Genomic DNA, 13554 nt, shown 5'->3' on the forward strand with positions numbered 1-13554 from the left:
TAAAAAATGTTAAGTGCAATATTATATATCCGGAAATAAGTGATTGGCAACGATGGTTAAAACATTTGTTGCCAACTTTCAGTGAAATGAAAGTATATTAGTTAAAAGAGATGGAACCACTGAGTGTTGAGTGAATATGGACTTATTTGCTAGAGTATCCCACCTGGGTGCTTATGTGTGTTGTCGTGGTTTAATCGGCACCTGGCCGGGCACGTGGCAGATGTTCAGTTAAGGAAGGGTGCGTTTGGCGTCTCTCCGCAAACGGTTGGACCGTGTCAAGCGCGGGTCATCATTTTCCCCCTATATAGTCAGTCAACTTCTCCTCATCATCTGTCGGTTGTAGTCACCCCCTCTTCCCTTCCCCCGCTATCTTTGTAGTTGGCTGTTGTTATTCGAATCGACATAATGGTAGGGGGAAATGGGGGTAAAAAAGATCATTCATCTCGAAATTTGCACATATGGTGCAATATACCACTGAATCAACTAGAAGCTTCCAATGCTTGACAAACATTTACACACTGTACAACATTCTTTTGCAGGTGGTATAGTACTTTGATATTTTAGTACAATTAGAATTAATCCTTGACAGGAAAACTGACAAGATATCGTTGTTAAATTTCAGTGAATTGTCACAGGAGGAAATCGATTGATATTCAAATAAACTATAACTAATTGTTATACTGCAACTCTGTTATGCTTATTAAGTCAAACAGACTAGCCTTACTGTGAACTAGAGATACTCAAGATGTTAACCCCCGGGATTTGCACCAGTGCTCATAGTAATTCACTTTTAACGGTCATCCGCAGTGGCGGATCTAACCCGGCGGGGGCATAGACTCCCAAGTTTATTGAGTGGCAAAAATAATTAAAACTATTACTTATATATTTTTGAAAGTTTATAGTAAACTCATGATATACCTATCATAGTCTGGGTTCTTCCCCCTCCCTTCGCAGTTTTTATCTTCTAAATTCGCGACTAGTCCGTCCCTTTTAGTTTAAAATGCGTAACCGTAGAGCGTTAAACTAGAAATCTAATTTTATTTCATTAAAAATTATATTTATGTGTGGCTTTGAACAAATGTGAGAAGCTGATCAGGGCCACAACTAGGGGTTGTTTAAGCAGGGCACGTGCCCCGGACGTATGGTTAGTGGGACTCCTAAAAGGATAACATGTATGTATACATTGGGGCGGCGCCGAAGTCCATGTTTGCCCCGGATGACGGATGACACAAATCCTAGTTGCGGGCATGAAGCTGATTTCATTATAAAATGTATTCCTCTGATCCGCCACTTGTTAAATATAGCCAAGGACGCCGATCCTAGGGGTCCGGGCCCCCCAAAGCTCATGTGGGCCCCCGCATTGTATTTATTAATATGCAATATTTGACATAATTGGAATTCAATTTGTCTTAAAATCCTCATATATGCGTTCTGCATCTGGATGGGTCTCCCCAAAGAAATCGGCACCCTTGAATATAGTAACCGTTTGCGACCTTAATTATTTTGACATGGTTTTAATGCCATAACGGTTTTCTTTAGTTCCAACGTCTGAGAGCATCATCCCCTTCAGAAACAGTAGTACAAAGGTCGTTACGCATAGTTTAGTTTTCGCTGCTGCACCCACAAGACATAACAGTGGCATCTAGGGAGGAAGTAGGTGACCAAAAGACAATCAAGAAAGATTAAAAATATAGAATTAAAAAGAAAGTGTCTGCAATGCGTCGTTGCACATCAAAAAATACGTTAAAATTTTTTCTGGAAATACTGTAGAAGATGTGCGCCAGCTGGTTTGGTGTTTCTCTTCTTCTTGAGGGGGTTAGATTAGAATTGTCTGACCGAAGTCGGCAATCTTCACTTTTATACCACTTGCAGATATAGTTTTAAAAAAAAAGAAGAAGAAGAAGAAGAAGAAGAAACAGTTTGTAACAGTTGCACCATAAGCCTCTTTTTGTGTATACTGTATGTATAATAATGTCTCCCTTTTTTTCATGCTTCAAACTACAATCACGTGACTTCATTCATGAGGCCGGTTTATCCAGTCCTTTTTTCTTGCTCATTTCGTGTTCTTTCGACCTTGAACCTCGATTTTTCTTCAGGAAATCGTGTTTTTTTTCTTTCTCTTTTTCTCTTTTAAAGCAGTGAAATTTGCCTATGTGTTTTGTCCTCCCCACTAGCGTTTGCGTTTTTTGTTAGTCCATCAGACAAGGGTTAGCTACCGGCTAATTTTGTTGTTTCGCTAGGTTTACAGATAATTGGATTAACTCAGTGAAGCAGAGCCAAATATTGTTGTTAAGTTAGTTGGCTTCAAGTCACGCCAGACCTGAAAAGCAACAAAGTATTTATTATTTTAAACTTATGCCAGAAGAAAGTGAAGAAGACACTTTTGTATAATTATTTTTTTCTGTTTATTAATTTGTAAATATGCTTATGCAAAGAGGACTTATTTATACAATCACAGACAGAATGTTTGCTTGGCATGACGGTGCAGTTTTTTTTTTTCCTTAAAGTAAACATTAAGTAAATATATGCTTATTTATTTTTTAAATTTCGACGTGTGGGCTTTTAATAATGCAAGGGTTTATTTTATTTTAAGAAGAAAAAAAAGCTAATCATATTAATGTTCGTATGCGCCGTCTTGGCGGATGAGCCATTAGTACGTAGCTATTTGCTTATTATTACGTTCGGACTTCTGTCATTGGCCCAGCATCTGCAAAAAAAGTTATCTTTCTTCTTTCCTGACATCTTTCTGCTTTCAGGTATCAGATACAGACCTAGGTCCCAGTCCCCTGTATCACTGAGGTTAATTATAAATAATTGTTTTTAATATAGTAATTTTAATTTTAAAAACTTGGTGAAAATGATGTTTGATCATGAAAGATGACGGATGCATTGTACAAAAGTCACACTATTTTATGAGTTCCTGTACCGGTACGTAACTCCTGGATTTCATTACCAGTACTATTCATATGATTGGTTGACCGTAGCTTTGTGTTGTCTCGTTTCTTTTTTTCTGTCTTCGTGTGAACTTTGTGGTGGACAAACACGCACGGTTTCCTCGGGATTCTCCCTTTCCTCCCACTATCTTCATTCCACCATTTCATTCATTTCTCATCATCACCGTCTCCTTTAGCCTTTCCGGCATAATCGTAGGACGTAAAACTCAAAGATTGCATTTCATTTTTTTTATCTTCGAATTTATTTATTTATTTATTATCAATATATCCTGCATTAAACAAACTAACTAACTCTGTGGACTATGGAACCCGAAGGTTCAATGCCGCGTTCATAAAATCTCTCCATTGACTTCTATCCTTAGCCAACTGGATCTAGTTTCTAGTTTGTACTCCTATTTCTGCGAGATCCATCTTAATATTGTCCTTCCATCTGCGCCTAGGTCTTCCTAATGGTTGTTTTTCGATTGGTCTTCCAGTTAAGACTTTGAGAGCGTTCCTACTTTTTTCCATTCTAGCTACATGACCTGCCCACCTGAGCCTCCTAAATTTGATGACCCTAACAATGTTTGGTGAACCGTATAAATTATGTAGTTCGTCGTTATGAAATTTCCGCCATTCCCCATTCCTGTTCCTCTTGGGTCCGAATAATCGTCTCAGGGTCTTGTTCTCAAATACTTTCAATCTACGTTCTTCCCTCAAAGTAAGCGACCATGTTTCGCAACCATACAGAACAACAGATACGATTATTGTTTTTTATATTTTAAGTTTCAAATTTCTCGACAGAATTCGCAACGACAAGAGATTTTGAACTGAGTAATAACACTAATTCCCTGCTTTTAGTTCGACATTTAATTCCTTCGTGAGTATGGTTTTGGTTTGCTAATATTGATCCTAGATATTTGAAAGTATCTACACTATCAAAAGGTAGATATTATTTGATATTTTAACATATCCATAATTTGCCATGTTGCGGTCCCGACAAACTTCCATGTATTTAGTTTTCTCTGGATTTACTTCTAAACCCATGTCCCTGGAAGCGTTTATAAAGCCTCTGCATCGATATCCCACACTTACAGTTAGATGAGAAACTCACTAGACATTAATGGTGTTGGGTACCTACCAGTGTTGTTTTTTCCTCGTCTCGAATGTGATTCGAGACGAGACGAGAAATTTCATGTGTCCCGTGGGCAAACACTAATTCACGCAAGTCTTAGATCTCATTCTTTTAGTGTTACATGATTTATCGTATAAACACTACAAAGTGTTCCAATAAAATGTGTATACACTCTTTGAATGACTGTAACACTAAGAAATGTTATGATACAGAAAAGTTTCAACATTCAAATGTAATGTGAACAAATGTAGAAAGCAGCCATTTATCAAAAGTGTTCAAATTGTTGGCCAATGTGGACCAGACACAGCTGTTAACGCAGACGGATGGAATCCAACACGTTCCTAATCGTTCCAATTGGTATACGGGCACATTCGTTTTCAATGGCTACTTCAGCTGATTGATTGTAGCTGGTCTTGTGCTATAAACGTTGTGCTTGACATATCCTCACAGAAAAAATCTATAGGGGTCAAATCCAGTGAGCGTAGAGGGTGCTCGATACTCCTACCTCTTCGTCCAATTAATCTGTTCGACAGATGTTCGTCAAGGTAGGCTCTTAAGTCGCGATGGTAGTGGGAAGGTGCTGGAAATTTGCTGGAAATACAATTTTTAAGAGTTATTAGCTGTTCATAAGTGTAACATTTAAATATAAAATGTAAAAAAAATGTTAAAAGGTATACATATTTTATTAGGATACCATGTGGATCTCGGTGGCTCAGTGGTAGAGTGTTCAGCTCTGGTATATGGGGTCCCTGGTTCGATCCCAGCTGCGCCAAGTGGACTTTGTGGTGGACAAACACTGTGTGCGTGAGTTTTCTAGCGATTCTTCCGTTTTCCCTCTCTTTATTCATTCCACACTCCTTTAGCCTAACCGGCATAATTGTGCGACGTAAAACAAAGATTTCGTTTCGGGAGACCACGAACACAATGAAGAGTATTTATCAACGTTTAAAAGATATGCAAGTCATTACGTAGAATGTACTCCAACAACAAATATAGTTTAAATCTTGTTATATGGCATCCTTCGCACACTTGTTCATGGAAGGGTTCTGTGATTACTTCTAAATGAAATTAAGCTGAAATAGCATAAATTTCGCATAGTACAAAATGAGACGAGAATTTTTTTTTTCGAGAATCGAGACGAGATGTGTGACTTGCATTAAATTTACAAGATGAAACGAGAAGACCACATTTCTCGTCTCGTGTGTCTTATTTCGTGGACAACACAAATACCTAACACAATCTTTGTTCTTTTAATTCCATTTGATTTGTGTGGAGAATCATTGTTCTGTATGGTAATGAAAATAACATATATATCAATGTAGCCAACATAAATTTAGAAACACCCGTACTGACTAACGAGAATAATGACCTGTATTAAGTACTGTTTGGAAACATAATACCTCTCTAAATAACTCGAAAGGTGTATAATTGTGTAAATTCAAATGAATACATCAAGAAATAAATGAAATTGAATATAACTTCCTTTGATGCTTCAGGTAAATCACTCCAGGCAAATGGTTATCGATCTAAACCCAGATATTCACATGGTCAATATCGTGCAATGCTTGGTTATGTTGAATTTTGAATCGGATCCCATTGAGTGCCCAAAATGCAACTTTGTGGTGTTTTAGTACACATATGAGACTACAATCTGGACAATTTAGAACAAATTCAGAGGGACATTTCTATGCGAAACTCAAAATTCAAATCTTAATTTGAATTTTTGTAGTGTTATTTTTATTTTACAGTTTTTTTTAAATATAGTACATCTTGTAGAGCAATCTTTGAGCTTTCCAATGGTGTTTGTTTCACGTCTCTAGTGCACATATTAACCATTTTATGACAATTTTCAATAATCACTGTAACTGAAAAAATGCCGTTTTTTGGCATTTTTGAACACCCTGTATGGGGACACTTTCAGGAGAAGAGAGGTAATATTTGGGAATTTTCCATCTCCCATTGTAATAAAGCTGTGCACCAATTTTTACAAAAATCTAAGATCATCAGGTCAGATTTTGCCATTTCATTGGTTGATTTCACATGGAATGTCCCAGTCACACTTTCATTTACGATCAATTTATAAATTCTTCAATTCTCAAATAAATCAAGTATAAGAGAGGGTTCTCTATGCTTCTGTTTTTAGTAATGCTTGAGTAGATTTTATGAAGTACTTTTTTTTAAAAAAAAAAAAAAAACTATTTTTTAACTCTTCAGTAGGATGTGTTTTATTTTGTTTGTTAAACGTTTTCTTAGAAAGCATTTTTTTTAAATAAATATTTATTTTATTTTATTACCTTCGGGGAACAGAAATTTTAGTGTTGACTCAGCATTGGAGAACAATAATTATGAGCAAGGGTGATGCATGACAACGAAAATATGTCTATGTCCTATAAATACAGAAGTTATGTATGAATCTTAATACGACCTTAGTAGCATGTAATGAACCTTGTACTGTGGTATGTGTCTAATTAATTTTGTAAAATAAATTTCAATATATTTTGCAATACATGTAAAACGACCTACAGTAGTGTTTAAGAAACAGTGTCACATGGATGACCCTATGTTTTATGCCTCAGTACTTTTTTTTCTTTCTTTACTGCTCAAATATGGATTCATTCAAGCTCACGACCCTTCTACAAAATGATTTCATTGTTATATGAACAGAGTTAGATGTAAGTGAATATTCATAACAAAGCATTGTGTGTGTGTCAAAGTTGAAGGTGTTGAATATTTAATGAGATCACACATTGCAACATGTTTTCTACACTTCAATCTTATTTTTCTTCTTTTTCTTCGTTCTCATGTAGAGTGAAAAAAAAAATAAATAAAATAAAGCCTGGAAGTTATTTCGTGAATAATAAGATTACAAAAGTGGTCCAATTCCCACAAAATTTCACGAAACAAGTACAAGGAGTAAGCATGCATAATTTCTAAGTTGACGTCGCAAAGCTGCATTAGATCTTTTTTTTACTTATTTGAAAATAAAGTACATTAAAAATAATTTTTAGTAGTATGAATTTATTGAAAACGTGCATCCAAAAGTGTAATAATAATAATAATAATAATAATAATAATAATAATAATAATAATAATAATAATAATAATAATAATAATAATAATAATAATAGTAATAATAAACGTGAATTTCGTAAAACAGTGTGAAAATACAGTATATTTCCAAACTATGAGAATTCAATACTCACTCTTGAAGCAGTAGCGTCATTTCAGATTTGGCTTGGGGTGGGGGGGCAAGACCCCTTGATATAAGTAAAATTTCGCGTTTTTCACTGACTTACTACTACTATATTGATAAAAAAATCTATATACATCTCAAACTCAGGGGGGCAAATGCCCCTCCCTGCCCACCTAAATGACGTCCCTGTCTTGAAGTAGTACATCTATAACTACTGGCTGCTAAAGAGGAATAACATCAAAAGATTTCACTATCTCTTACTCTTTCACTATGGAGGTTAATATTGAAACCGTAGGTGCTAATTTATATTTGTCACTTTCGATTGGAATGGATGAATAAAATTACAGGTGAAACATAAGTACTGAATCCATTGAAAAAAGGAAAAGAACACTTGGCGAAACGGCCCAGTTTGTGGGCCTAAGCCTGCTGCAGCGCCATCTACTAGCGACAGGCTGAACTACTGTACGTCCAGCCTATCTGCGAGTACGTAATCAGCGCGCTGTGACGCCCTTTCCGTAACAGGCATATCAGGAGATTTCTACTAGAGCTAGTGGCCGTCATGTCTTCTTACGGGACTCCTCAGTTCGCATCACAACGCTGGGTAAACGTCGAAATTTAGGGAAGCACTGGTCGGAAATCAAATCTGGGACCAAACGGATATGAAATGAAATGAAATGAAATGAAATCTGAGTTTTACGTCCCACGGTTATGCCGGTTAGGCTAAAGGAGACGGTGATTATGAGTGATGAAAGAAATGGTGGAATGAAGAAAGTGGGAGGAAACGGGGGAACCCCGAGAAAACCCACGCACACGGTGTTTGGCCACCACAAAGTTCACTTGGCGGAGGCTGGGATTGAACCCGGGACCCCAAGCACCAGAGGTGAACGCTCTACCACTGAGCCACCGCGGCCCCAAACGGAGATGAGTCCCACGATCTAACTAGACTATGGTGTTCCCGGTACTGAATCTATACATTAAAAAAAAAAAAAAAAACTGTTGATGCTATCTATTTCCGTTTTATCCATTATGTGATCAGTGTCGAAACCAAAAATCGAATATTTTCTTCACTTCCAGTATGAACTGATAGAGAAAAGTCGAGACATAACTTATTCTTGGGGCGCTGAATCTGTCAAGAAATCACTTTTCGATATCTATTTCCAGTTTTTTGCTTTATGGAAGCGAGTATTGAAAACCGGAAATACTAGTAAGTTTCAACCACTTCTGGTTTGGGTAGAGGTTTGCGAGTGGTGTGATGGTGTGTTGTCTTGAGACATTGAATCGATTCCATAAAACCTCTTATCTCTATTACCTTTTTTTCTTTTTCTATGGCGATCAACGTTAAAACTCGAAACGGTTGATTTCTACCTCTTCCGGTTTGAATAGTGGACAAACAGAGGAGCTGGAACATATTCGTGAGATTCTGAATCAATTGCAAAGGAACGCTTCTCGATATCTCTTACGAGTGGAGTATTTACGATTTTGTTTCGGGGGGCTTTGCTAACTTTCGGGGGGGGCTTTGCCTGAAAATATGTAAATTCTGCAAGATATTTCATATACTTTACTATAGTAAGATTTCGGGGGGGCTTAAGTCCAGAAGCCCCCCTAAATACGCCACTGTTTCCTACAGTTTTTGCTGTGATGCCTTCGACAGACGGAGAGACCACCGTTCTGTAAGACTTTTGACACTTATGCATAGCATAGTTTGGAAGTAGGAAGAGATGAACCGAATTCAGGAGTTTTGTCGTCTGGTGGGAAACTTACCCCAATAATACCACACATGGAACGGACTAATGTCACGAATCTAACGTCTCAAACTCTGTTAATGTCCAGCAAGCAGTCAGGAGACAATACATTGTTGTACAGGATCGTATTAAATTGTAACATGATGCAGTTGCGAGTGATTTTTCCAAGGATGTTATAAAATAGAGGATCTGCCCATACAACAAAATCGTGAAGCCATACGTCACTGCTTTGCAACACCTACTCTGCCCACTCCGTGCCAATAAGATCGCAATGTTTCGAGCCAACAATCATGGCGGAAACGAGAGTAGCCAATCAGACGTTCCGGCTCAGATGATGTTCAGTTGTTTTTTGGCTTCATTGAGTTCATATGATGAAGATACGTATGGGCAGATCCTCTATTTTATAACATCCTTGGATTCTTCTGTACAAGTTCGAACTGGGACATTCTGCACGGCAACCCAGAGTCAGGAACCTTCCATACGCCGTTGTTTGTCAAATTTTGTTCCTAGATACAGCATTACAAACTGAACACCATGGGAATCGACTCCTCAGGAACATCGTGATAGAAAGCCTTCGGAAAGGTATTCGTGCTACTGCATATGAGTAGGATATTCACCACCACACCATTGTCATTTAGCGGCTTCGTGTAATCAGTGAGACGGAAAGCTTAAAATGTTGAATTGGATTTTAAAATAATGACGAATGCGAAGTTCTCATTTAGCCTTATGCTTTCCTGTATCCGTCCAGAAGCTTTTACGTTCTTCTTACAGTTAGAGTTATCCGGTAGCGTTTAGGTTACTATTTTACTATTATTGTAATGCATAATGTATACCTAATTTAAAAAAGATATGATACAAAGTTTTGCATTCACTCATCTTTATGTCGATAGTTCATTTGTTTACACTACTTTGGCGTGGGAGACTCGGGTTGGAGTTCCAGCGGGAGCTCATGTGATTCGGATTCCACGTTAATCAGTAGGTCCCGTCTCATAGCCTCGCTGCTGAAAGGGACGTTAAACTCAAAATTCACTCATTTGTTTGCACTGACAGTTTAAGACAATAGAACCTGATACTTATTCAGTGATCTGGCCTTCTCAGAAGTTTTGTTCAAAGAATCACTCACCGTTTGGTCGCAAACTGAATACTTTATCATACCTGACAAGTGTTTATTTGCTTGTCGATCAAAGTTGATCGTTAAATAAACAAAAACTGAAATGGTTACAAACTGGAATGATCGCAAACTGTAACGTACTAGAGTAACCCCAAAAGTGAGTTAAAAAAAAAAGAAAAAGAAATATAGAGAAATGTTCATTTTTAATAATGTTTACATCATTTTAAAACTTGCATTTATATATTTTTCCACATAATTGCCACTTCGGTCGATACATTTTTGTAGATGCCGTGGCAGGTTTTGTGTCCATGTCAGACCAGTACGCTGGCATGTGTTTGAGAAAGCGCTGAATGTTATCTTTCACCTCGTCGTCGTTGCTGAAGCGCGTTCCGGTCAAATATTCTTTCAATTTAGGAACCAGGTGCTAGTCACTGGTTTGATCAACCTTCGGGACTGTTTCGTCGGAAATTGACGATCTCCCACTCCTTTCTTCGTCATGAATGTCAGGACAACCAACCGCATAACTTGCGGACGTTTTTGACATTCATGCAGGACCAACTATACACTTTCGTCAATTAGCAATGAATTTCAATCAATTTAACGCATTTTGCGTTCAAAAACGGAATAGCTTCACACTTGGCGGTAGCGCCAAGCGGGAGCTGTAGCACAAACGGCTACCAACCCAAGACTGAGCGTTCCAACAAGGTGCGCGCACGTTTGCTTAAAAGTAGGAGAAACAACAAACATAACAATGTTGCCAACAGCCGCACGAACAGTTCCCTGCGTCCCGAGCGCTTTGGAGACTTTACTTTTGGAAACACCCTCGTATATTTTTATTTCCGCGTGCATTTTTAATTAAAAAAAAAACTATTATTCCTCAACACAAATGAACAGAACCGAATCGAAAATTTCCAAAAATTCCAGGAAAAAATCATTTAAAAAATGGTAGTATCGAAGAACAGAGAAAGGTACGGAAAGCCTCTCTTAAAAACAGTAAGAATTAGGGGGTCAAAATGTAAGGGGCTGCACTGGAATACTATTTGCTAAGGGAGCATCCTGTACAAGATTAACATAATCACTAATTAATTTACTGTAGCCCTGAGGGTGGGTCCTCCCCGTCCCGAAATTGCACCTGAAAGAATCACTGAATATGAAGTAAAAGAATGAAGAAGTTATAGGAAAAGATAAGATTAACCAGACTCGCATGTTGCATGTTGTCCACAGCTGGCGAAATCGAGGTAGAAAACAAACAAACAAGAGTGGTATTAGTGATAACAAGGTGAGTAACTTTTCTATAGAGTTTGTGGAAGAAACTGTGTATTTTGATTAAAAAAAAAAAGTCGAAGAAACTAAAACAAGATAAGAAAAGTATAAGATAATATGAAATTTATTCTGTAGTAGCTTGCGCGGCATAACTCGTTCATTAACACGGCTATTGGTAATGGACTAGTTTCCGGTGTGAGTCATTTGCACAACTTGAGCACAGCGTCAATCAGAGCCGCTGTTGTTGTAACGAACGCGTGCGAGCGAAGTGTCTTGCCTGTTGCATTTGATGATGTGTTCTGTACTCACCACGTGCTGTATGGAGTTTACATTAAGGGCGGAATCATATTCGCTAGAAGAAAGTTACTGCTGTTATTCTGCTAACCTTGAAGATCAGAAATGCCACTGCAAGTCAGGTGAGATGGGTTTGCTACTTTTATCAAACGCTTTCTTGTGTCAAGCACTTTAAACAATTCTTTATAAAAAGACACCGTTAATTTGTCATAGGAGATGTCGGTCAATTTCGTGAGATTAGAAGAAGCTGAAGGTATTTCTTTTAAATGTATTTTCGCATATGACCTTTTATTACACAAGAGATATCACAGAGCAACGAAACTAGACATTACAAGGGAAAAGGGGTAGTATCGTAGTGAGGGAATTTAAGGAATGGTTGCTTATACAGGATGCAAAGTTTTTTTTCTTTATTTTCTAGTAGTGTACAGGACTGGCACTTTTTGCCTGAAAAAGCGGTTCCTCTTTGTGTGTATAAATATTTACGAGATTATTATTTATTTAAAATACTGTAACAAGAGTATTACACATACATATATGTGAATTATAAAGGTAATACGATGAAAAGATGGCAGCACATGCTTTCTTTTTTAATTGACACCAGTCCATTAGAGCAGTGCTATTCAACCCTTTTTTCTCGCGTACCCCTAGACACAGTTCGCCATCCAGTTGTGTATCCCTGATGCTGTTTAAAAAAGAAATTAAATCGAATAACTTATTAAACTTAATTCACATGCTCTGTTGATCAGAAAGGGGGACAAGTAGAGACACAACAAAAGGACAATCATTGTAACAATCAAAAGACTATTTACAGGGGATAAAGTGCGCATCCGATAAAATTGACATGGGAAATTTCAAAATATTTGGGAGACAGCCTGTTCTACTGGAGATGATTTTCTCTCATCCTCCCTGATAATTCGTACATTGAGGACAATGTTAAAAGTTAAAAAAAAAAACCTAAAAAAAAAAAAAAACTTTAGAACTAACCTGTTATTGAGATGACTAAGCTGGTGGTTGAATCTTCGAGAATGCGAGAATCAGAGCTGATTCTGGATTCAAGTAATTTCTGTGCTTCGTTTATATTGATGTTAATACAGAGAAACCCTGTTCTCACAAATATGTTGATGGAAATGGAAGAAGTTGTGAAATAGCATTGTCACTAATTTCATTGTACTCTTTTCGAGCATAAACACAAAAGTCACAAATTGGCAAGTTATCGAATTTCATTTTCAGTGAACTGTCAACAGACATTTCCAGCACACCCCCAGAAGTAACATTACGTACCCCCCAGAAACATCTTCGTGTACCTTAGGGGTACGCGCATCCCCGGTTGAATCGGGCTGAATAGCACTAAACTAGAGGGCTGCTTATGTTTATTCGACACCTCATTGAGTTCGCGGCAAGGTGTGGTGGCGTCTTACGTTAACTACTTGTGTACCACATTTGGCACATGTTTATACATTTTTAGCTTTTACATTTTTGTGGTTACGATACTTTCTACGTTTCTCGGTAGGGACACTCGGCCGAAATAGTGGAAAAGCTTTTTCAGGGCAGGCACCCTGAATGAGGTTTTCCTAGGTTTTCCTCATTGACACCAGGCAAATGTTGGAATGATACCTAACATACAAGTTCCAGGCCTCTTGTTTCCTTTCCTTTCCTCGGATAGTGTGATTGCCAAGGGACATCATCCCTCATACGTGACGGCTAACATGGCCATAGATGCCGAAAATACATAAAGATAATTCCTAATCCTGATACTTTCTACAGTGAAACCTCTCTAAAGCGGACAGCCGTGGGGAATCAAAAATTGTCCGCTATAGAGAGGTGTACGCCTTAGAGAGGTTTCAATATTTTCTTACGTAAATTAATAAACAAGGTAATATGCA

At 37.7% G+C, this 13554-nt stretch overlaps 1 protein-coding gene across 4 annotated transcripts in view; it reads left to right on the forward strand.

Annotated features, from left to right (window-relative positions):
* insc (spindle orientation adaptor protein inscuteable) overlaps positions 1-13554 on the forward strand; it is a 231632-nt gene that overhangs the window by 27164 nt on the left and 190914 nt on the right. Inside the window, exon 1 of one of the 4 annotated variants that reach the window (XM_081739078.1) lies at positions 11591-11793. The exons of 1 other annotated variant lie outside the window; for it this stretch is intronic. In XM_081739078.1, coding sequence (XP_081595204.1) covers positions 11667-11793 — 127 coding nt within the window. In that variant the 5' untranslated portion in view covers positions 11591-11666. Of the gene's footprint in view, positions 1-11590; positions 11794-11872; positions 11925-13554 lie in introns of those variants that run through there. 2 more of the 4 variants (XM_081739081.1, XM_081739079.1) reach the window with 2 other exon arrangements.

Source organism: Thermobia domestica, chromosome 14 (assembly GCF_964235325.1).
Source record: "Thermobia domestica chromosome 14, izTheDome1.hap1.1, whole genome shotgun sequence".
Classification (NCBI taxonomy): domain Eukaryota; kingdom Metazoa; phylum Arthropoda; class Insecta; order Zygentoma; family Lepismatidae; genus Thermobia; species Thermobia domestica.